At 43.3% G+C, this 9,087-nt stretch overlaps 1 protein-coding gene across 1 annotated transcript in view; it reads left to right on the forward strand.

Moving 5' to 3' along the window:
* Window positions 1-9,068, forward strand: part of cfhl5 (complement factor H like 5) — a 13,803-nt gene extending 4,735 nt beyond the window's left edge. Inside the window, exons 4-8 of the mRNA XM_024003686.3 lie at window positions 1,207-1,283; window positions 7,512-7,703; window positions 7,833-8,024; window positions 8,214-8,399; window positions 8,692-9,068. Of these exons, the coding sequence (XP_023859454.1) occupies window positions 1,207-1,283; window positions 7,512-7,703; window positions 7,833-8,024; window positions 8,214-8,399; window positions 8,692-8,894 (850 nt within the window). The 3' untranslated portion in view covers window positions 8,895-9,068. The remainder of the gene's footprint in view (window positions 1-1,206; window positions 1,284-7,511; window positions 7,704-7,832; window positions 8,025-8,213; window positions 8,400-8,691) is intronic.
* The last annotated feature ends 19 nt before the right edge of the window (window positions 9,069-9,087 follow it).

Here is a 9,087-nt window from a genome sequence, read left to right on the forward strand (position 1 = left end):
TTCTAGTATGGGGCTGGAATCCAGCATGTCTAGTATGGGGCTGAATCCAGCCTGTCTAGAATGGGGCTGAATCCAGCTGCCTAGTATGGGCTGAATCCAGCCTGTCTAGAATGGGGCTGAATCCAGCCTGCCTAGTATGGGGTTGAATCCAGCCCGTCTAGTATGGGGTTGAATCCAGCCCTAGTGTGGGTCTGATCCAGCCTGTCTAGTATGGGGCTGAATCCAGCCTGTCTAGTATGGGGCTGAATCCAGCATGTCTAGTATGGGGCTGAATCCAGCCTGTCTAGAATGGGGCTGAATCCAGCCTGCCTAGTATGGGGCTGAATCCAGCATGTCTAGTATGGGGCTGAATCCAGTATGTCTAGTATGAGCTGAATCCAGCATGTCTAGTATGGGACTGAATCCAGCTTGCCTAGTATGGACTGAATCCAGCCTGTCTAGTATTGGCTGTTAATCCAGCCCATCTGGTATGGGGCTGAATCTATCCTGTCTAGTATGAGCTGAATCCAGCATGTCTAGTATGGGCTGAATCCAGCCTGTCTTAATTGGGATGAATCCAGCCTGTCTGCATGGGTTGAATCCAGCCCATCTTGTATGGGGTTGAATCCAGCCCGTCTAGTATGGGGTTGAATCCAGCCCTAGTGTGGGTCTGAATCCAGCCTGTCTAGCATGGGGCTGAATCCAGCCTGTCTAGTATGGGGCTGAATCCAGCATGTCTAGTATGGGGCTGAATCCAGCCTGTCTTGTGTGGGGCTGAATCCAGCCTGTCTAGTATGGGGCTGAATCTATCCTGTCTAGTTGAGCTGAATCCAGCCTGTCTAGTATGAGCTGAATCCAGCATGTCTAGTATGAGCTGATCCAGCATGTCTAGTATGGGCTGAATCCAGCCTGTCTTAATTGGGATGAATCCAGCCTGTCTAGCATGGGGCTGAATCCCGCTGTCTAGTATGGGGTTGAATCCAGCCTGTCTAGTGTGGGGTTGAATCCAGCCCATCTAGTATGGTGTTGAATCCAGCCTGTCTAGTATGGGGTTGAATCCAGCCTGTCTAGTGTGGGGTTGAATCCAGCCTGTCTAGTATGGGGTTGAATCCAGCCCATCTAGTATGGGGTTGAATCCAGACTGTCTAGTATGGGCTGAATTTAGAACACGGCTAATGAGGTCACAGACTTCATAATACCACCTAATCACTTTATTAATGTCTGTAGTTATCAGATGGTGAGCAAAATGGACATCAGAACCTGTATGGTGGCAGGATGGAGCAACCACCTGCCCATATGTGAAGGTAACCATGTATTCATTGAATATTAAAAACTGGGTAGTTTGGCTCCTGGATGCTGATTGGCTTAAAGCTGTGGTATATCATACCGTTTACCATGGGTATGTCCCCCCAAAAAACGTTTTACTGTTCGAACGTTGTAACCAGTTTATTATAGCAAAAAGGCACCTCTGGGTTTTTTGGTATATGGCCAATATACCACCCCTAATAGCTGTATCCAGGCACACCGCGTTTAATAATATTATTTAAAAAAAATTAAGTGGTGGATCAGCTTAATATTGCGGAAAGAATATTGGTTCCATCAATGTAATTGTCTGCATCATTTCCAATCCCCCATATATTTTTGGGGTAAATATATCCATATACACATGTATACATACACATACCTATATAGACATACATACTTTTTAAAAGAATATACCTTTATTATTATTCCCCGCAAACCCTACCACCGATCCCCCAATTGGAGTAAACTAATAAACAGTTCTGCTTTTACCTTCAGTTTATACATCTTATACACATTTTACAGACACAGTCTATTTTACAATAGTTATATTTTGTTTGTTTTTAGTCCTTCCTCTATTTCTGATGTCCATCCAGTTTGATTTATATTTGTAACTGTGCTATTTCACAAAAGTTCTGAACCTATACACATTTTACAGACCCCGTATGTTTTATCTTGTTATTAGTCCCACCCTTCAGCTCCATTCAACCTCTCCCATCTATCTCTCAACATCATCCATTTTGGATTTCTATTTGCCATATATTTTTCAACTGTGCTGTGATGCTTCACAAACGAATTGAACCTTTCTATTCTCATAGCTTCTACAGATTGTAAATTAAAAATAAACATTTTTGCTAAAATAATTATTATATTATTGATTGACTATGGCTTTTCAAATCACCCAGTATTGCTATCTGCAGCGTTAGTTCTAGGAAAATGTTGCAGTTCTTCAGCCATTCCTGGACCTGTGACCAAAAACGAGCTACATATGGAAAATACCAAAATAAATGAGGGGAGCTCTGCCTCCTCACAGCAGCATCTGCAGAGCTGGGAAGATTGTATCCCCAATATATATATAACATTCTATTAGTTGCAAGAGTTTTGTATAGTAATTTAAACTGAAAAATTCGAAGTTTTGCATCCGGCGTTGTTTTGTGTAATAATTCATTCATAAACCATGTGCCATGGAATGGGTACATCGAAAATCTCTTCCCAACTATTTTGCAATTTATATGGCACAGCTGTCMGTTTTTTGGTCCTTACATGAAATTGGTATATGTTTTTATTTATCACACTTTTCTTTAACCATTTATGTTCTTTAATATAGGGCCGACATACAAGTTCCTTACTTTTTTCCCCTTCTACTTGCCTCTTCCATTTTTGTGGTAATGCTGCAATTAATTGGTTGTAATTTTGGGTAGGGCAGACATTTCCATATGTCTGTGTGAGATAACTCCACCAGTCCTATTTATGATATCATTCACAAAAATACCTTTTTTTTTTTTCTTCGAAAAATACATTTTTTAAAAAATCAATTAGTATATTTGAATTTAACCACAATATTTGTTGTATTATTTCTTCTGTCTTTACAGGTGGATTAAACTGAAATTGCAACCAACTTTCTAAGGCTTGTTTAAAAAATAAAGATATTTTGGACATTATTTCCTTTTCAAACAACCGAAAGTGGACCGGTGTAATCTGAATAAAGGGAAAAAGGCCCTTCTTGAACATAGGATGAGACATTCGTACCAATTTACTAGAGAACCAGTTCGGATTTAAGTATAACTTTTGTATGACAGCTACCTGGCCAAAACCCCGGATAAACCTCCGGTAGTAGTTGGCAAAACCCAAAAACCGCTGCATCTCTTTTACCGTGGTCTGAGTCGGCCAATTACGCACGGCCTTAATGCGTTCACCCTCCATCACCACCCCCGAGGTGGAAATGCGATAACCCAGAAAGGAGACTGCTCGTTTGGAGAACACACACTTCTCAGCCTTGACATATAGGTCATGCTCCAGCAGTCTACCAAGCACTTTGCGTACTAGAGACACATGCGCAGCGTGAGTGGCTGAGTAGATCAGAATGTCATCGATATAAACAACCACTCCCTGCCCGTGCAGGTCCCTGAGAATATCGTCTACAAAGGATTGGAAAACGGCGGGAGCATTCTTTAACCCATATGGCATGACGCAGTACTCATAATGGCCCGATGTGGTACTAAATGCGGTTTTCCACTCGTCTCCCTTCCGAATACGTACCAGACTGTATGCGCTCCTGAGATCCAGTTTTGTGAAGAACTGCGCTCCGTGAAATGATTCCATTGCCGTAGCAATGAGAGGTAGTGGGTAACTAAACCCCACTGTGACGGCATTTAGACCTCTATAATCAATACACAGACGCAAACCACCCTCCTTTTTCTTCACAAAAAATAAACTCGAGGAGACGGGTGAGATGGAGGACCGAATGTACCCCTGTCCCAGAGACTCAGTGACATATGTCTCCATAGCCACCGTTTCCTCTTGGGACAAAGGGTACATGTGACTCTTTGGAAGCGCAGCGTTTACCTGAAGATCTATCACACAATCCCTACCCGGTCGATAAGGTGGTAATTTAGTCGCTTTCTTTTTGCTAAAAGCGATTGCCAAATCGGCATACTCGGGGGGAATGTGAACCGTGGACACCTGGTCTGGACTCTCCACCGACGTGGCACCGATGGAAACTCCCAGACACCTTCCAGAACACTCCTCTGACCACCCCTGGAGAACCCCCTGTTTCCACGAAATAGTAGGATTGTGACTAGCCAGCCAGGGAATCCCCAGTACCACTGGAAACGCAGGCGAATCGATAATGTAAAAACGTATACGTTCCTTATGATCTCCCTGCGTCACCATGTCCAGTGGAACCGTGGCCTCCCGGACCAAACCTGACCCTAATGGCCGGCTATCTAGGGAGTGCACGGGAAAAGGAGAATCTATCGGCAYAAGCGGAACACCTAGCTTGATGGCGAGTCCGCGATCCATAAAGTTCCCAGCTGCACCTGAATCGACTAGTGCCTTATGCTGGGAAGAGGGAAAAAAATTAAGAAAAAAAMTTAAGACAAACATATGACTAACAGGGGGTTCTGGGTGAGTCTGGTGCTTACTCACCTGAGGTGACCGAGAAATGTTCCGCCTGCCATCTCGACCCCCAGATGGACCCCCCCAGCACCGATCGGCCGTGTGTCCTCTCCGACCACAGCTGGTGCAGGGGGAGCCTCCTCCTCCGGTACCCCTCGGCACGGCCCCTCCCAACTCCATGGGAATGGGTGCAGGGGTGCTGGGTGGTGGAACGCACAGGACCCTCTCCGAACGGCCGCGGGAAGCCAGCAGATTGTCCAGCCGGATGGACATATCAATAAGCTCATCCAGGGAGAGAGCTTCGTCCCGGCACGCTAGCTCCCTGCGGACATCCTMCCGGAGACTACATCTGTAGTGATCTATAAGGGCCCTGTCGTTCCACCCAGACCCCGCGGCCAAGGTCCGGAACTCCAGCGCGTAATCCTGGGCGCTCCTCTTCTCCTGCCTGAGATGAACCAGTCGCTCTCCGGGGTAGTGCTCCTTCGCTGAATCTGGGCCATTCCAGACAGCATTAGCCCACTCCAGAGCACGACCCGTTAGGCAGGAGATGAGGACACTCACCCTCTCCGCTCCCGAGGGAGTGGGTCTCACGGTTGCCAGGTAAAGTTCTAGTTGTAACAAGAACCCCTGACATCCCGCTGCCGCTCCATCATAATCGCTCGGGAGTGCAAGACGGAGAGCGCTGGAGCCGGAGGATGGTGAGAGAGGAGAGGAGGAATCCTGAGCTGGAGAGACTGCAGGTGGAGAGAGGAGACCACTCCTCTCCCATCGGTCCATTCTCTCCATCATTTGATCCATGGCGGAACCGATGCGATGGAGTACAGTAGTGTGATGTAGAACCCGTTCCTCCATAGATGGGAGTGGGTTTGCCGCTGCTCCTGCTGACTCCATTCCTAATTGGTGCGGGATTCTGTAATGCCCGGGGTGTAGTGGATGAAAGGAGTCAAACGCAGGAGACAGAGAGTTCAGAGTAGCGTTCCAAATTTAATTCCCCACACGGGTGAAAACACAACGCTACTCTAAAACWAATGCTTCACCACAAACAAAGTGAGAAACACGAAAATCACAAACCARCGTACACGTACCCTGACACACAAGAATGTACAGACTGTACACACAACAATCCCGCACACCCAGCAGGCCGGGCTGCTGGGTAATAAAGCCCCACAAATCACCCTAACCACAAACAGGTGTCACTACTCAACAAAAAAGGAGGGGGAGGAAAAGTCAGTAGCAGCTAGTAGGCCGGTGACGACGAGCGCCGAGCGCCACCCGAACAGGAAGGGGAGCCACCCGAACAGGAAGGGGAGCCACCTTCGGTGGGAGTCGTTACACTAAAGAGTTAATCAGGGTGATTTTTCCACAAATAGACAGGTATTTTCCTTTCCATGGTAGCAAGATCTTATCTATTTTTGCTAACTTTCTATAAAAATGTATTGGAGTGAGATCATTTCTTTCTTTTGGGATTTGTATACCGAGTATGTCCACATCTCCGTCAGACCATTTTATTGGTAAACTACATGGTAATGTAAAATTTGCATTTTTTTGTGATCCAATACGTATCATAATTTGGTTTTAATCCAGAGAGAATAGCAAAAGTATCTAGATCCTCTATGAGGCTGTGGAGAGACTCTAATTGTGGTTTAAAAAAGAAAACATGAATCATCAGCGTACAATGACACCTTAGTTTTTAAGCCACGGATTTCTAATCCCTTGATATTATTGTTTGATCTAATCTTAACAGCTAACATTTCGATGGCAATAATAAATAGATATGCCGATAGTGGACAACCTTGTTTTACTCCTCTAGAGAGTTTAAAACTTTCTGAGATGTAGCCATTATTTACTATTTTACACCTAGGGTCACTATACATAACTTTAACCCATTTTATAAGAGATTCCCCAAAATTGAAATATTCTAGGCATTTATATATAAACTCCAGTTTTACTTTATCAAAAGCCTTTTCAAAATCAGCGATGAAAACCAGGCCTGGTGTCCCCGATATTTCATAGTATTTAAATTGTTTCCTGTACTTGTCTTATATTATCTCCAATGTATCATCCATGTAAAAAACCTGTCTGATTAGGATGAATAATCTCTGACAATACTTTTTTAATTCTATGCGCCAAGCATTTTGCATCACAACACTGAAGTGTAAGAGGTCTCCAATTTTTTAAATGGACTGGATCTTTATATATACCACTTGGATCCTGTTTCAGTAATAATGATATCAGACCTTCTTGTTGCGTGTCTGATAATCTACCATTTATATAGGAGTGGTTAAAACATGCTAATAATTGTCCTTTGAGTATATCAAAAAAAGTTTTGTATACTTCCACTGGTATGCCATCCAGCCCTGGAGTTTTCCCATCCTTAAAGGCCCCAATTGCATCAAGCAGTTCCTCCTCTGTAATTTGGCCTTCAGAGTCTTTCTGTACAGATGTTAATTTTACATTATTATTTGGGAAAAAATCCATACAATTAGTTTCAGTTAGTGGGGATGGAGGAGCCTGAAACGAAAACATATTCTTAAAGTACTTTACTTCCTCTTTCAATATATAATTTGGTGAATCATGCGTGACTCCATCATTTGTAACAAGTTAATACATTTTTTTTGGTAGCATTTCTATATTGAAGATTGAAAAAGAATTTGGTGCATTTTTCCCCATATTCCATCCAGTTCGCTTTATTTTTATAATATATTACACTGGATCTTTCTTGAATAAGTTCCTCCATTTATTTTTGTTTTTCCTCTAACTTATTCTGTGCCTCTATGATACCGTTTCTATTGTTATCTAACTGTACTGTTAATCCTTCAATTTCCTTTGTTAATATGGACTCTTTTGATCTAAATTGCTTGTTTTATAGATGAGTACAGAGTTGCATGGCCTCTACAGGCACACTTAAAAGGCACACCGTGTTACATTGTGTCTAAGAACAGCCCTTAGCCGTGGTATATTGCCCTTATATATTGGCCAATTTTCTCAGGACTTATTGCTTAATTATAAATACAGCATAACACCTTACTTAATACTATGCACATTACACTAACTCAGAGGGTTCATGAAGTTATAGACTGTACAACACCCTGCAATGTGATCCTTCTCCGTAGTGGTGAGTTGTGTCCCCGAGGCTACAGATGGACGGGTGGTTGTGAGCGGTCTGCCAGATGATGATGGTGTTATACAGTACGGTCATGAGCTCAGGTTCAGCTGCCCCAACCCAGCACACCAACTGAAGGGAAACCCACAGGTAGTGTGTGCCACGGGGGGGAGGTGGAACAACCGTTTCCCCACCTGTGAAGGTAAACATTTCACTTTAGCCAAAACTAAGCAAATCACTTTATCAACATGTACCTTCAGACGTTACATCAGGTGTGCAAACGTTATATTCAGCAATTTAGTGATTTTTCTATTTTTTCCCTCCATAATAGATGTGACTTGTGAAGCTGCAGAGAAGATTAAGAATGGGAACGTGATAGGAATTCCCCAAAACAACAGCACCATGAAGTATGGACACAGGCTACAGTTTGAGTGCAGCAACTCTAGACACGTCCTGAAGGGGGAATCAGAGGTCACCTGCACAAGCAATGGACAGTGGAGTCACTCCTTTCCAATTTGTGAAGGTAAATCATATTTTTATTGATTTGACAAATGGAACAATCAAGTTGTTTAAAGTAGATTTAGAATGTAGCAAAATAAAGCTTTTTGGAAGGGTAGGAAAGTTTTCTGGACTACTATTTTTGCTGGGGAAGAAAAGCAGCTTGGTACATTTCATCACTACTATTTCTCTGACGTCACTCATGTCTTCCTAGAGCCCAAGGATTTCTGTGGACCACCTCCACATCTCATGAACGGAGACACAACGGACGATACCAGAGAACGCTACAGACAGGGAGAATCAGTTCATTATGACTGCCAGAAATACTACATCCCTGAGCCCCCTTCAGCATACAAGACGTGTCGTGACGGGATCTGGACAGGACCGATAACCTGCCTGAGTAAGTTCTCTAAAATTACATTGGCCCAATTTTAACCAATCGCTTACTCACTCCCCTTTATTGATCGGAAAGGATGAATTCCAGGAATGGAATTCAAGATCAACTGATTAATTACTATTTAAAAATGCATCTAGAGTTAAAAGGTAACTGTTGAACCATGCTACTGAGGCATTGACAAGTGACTTTCCTGAAGTATCTATGGGTATAGTGATTTCTTGAATTAAAAACAACTAAATATCAGTGGCCCTTGACACATTCACACACTGATTCATGTACAATCTTCTCGTTTCAGAACCCTGCACTGTGGATGAAGAGCTGATGAACACACAGAACATCGAATTTAAATATCGTCCAGCAATTCAAAATAAACTCTATGCCACACATGGAGATTATATCACTTTTAAGTGTACTGGTGATAGTAGACTGAGCCCAGTTAATGTTGGTTTTCGTCAGGAGTGTATAAACGGGGTCATGAACTTACCTCATTGCCAATAGTGGCTTCGTCTTACGGGAAGAGATGGACAATCATGCCAATGAATAACCTGTCAATAGTCTGCTCAATCTATTTGTTCTGGGGCTTTGCATAAACTAAGGAACATTGACTTCACAGGAGTTGTTTTTCATGTCAGTCCGAGCTTCAATAAAGTACCTCTGGTTTTGAATTCTCAATTATTTTGTCTGTTATTAG

This window comes from Salvelinus sp. IW2-2015, linkage group LG16 (assembly GCF_002910315.2).
Source record: "Salvelinus sp. IW2-2015 linkage group LG16, ASM291031v2, whole genome shotgun sequence".
Classification (NCBI taxonomy): Eukaryota; Metazoa; Chordata; class Actinopteri; order Salmoniformes; family Salmonidae; genus Salvelinus; species Salvelinus sp. IW2-2015.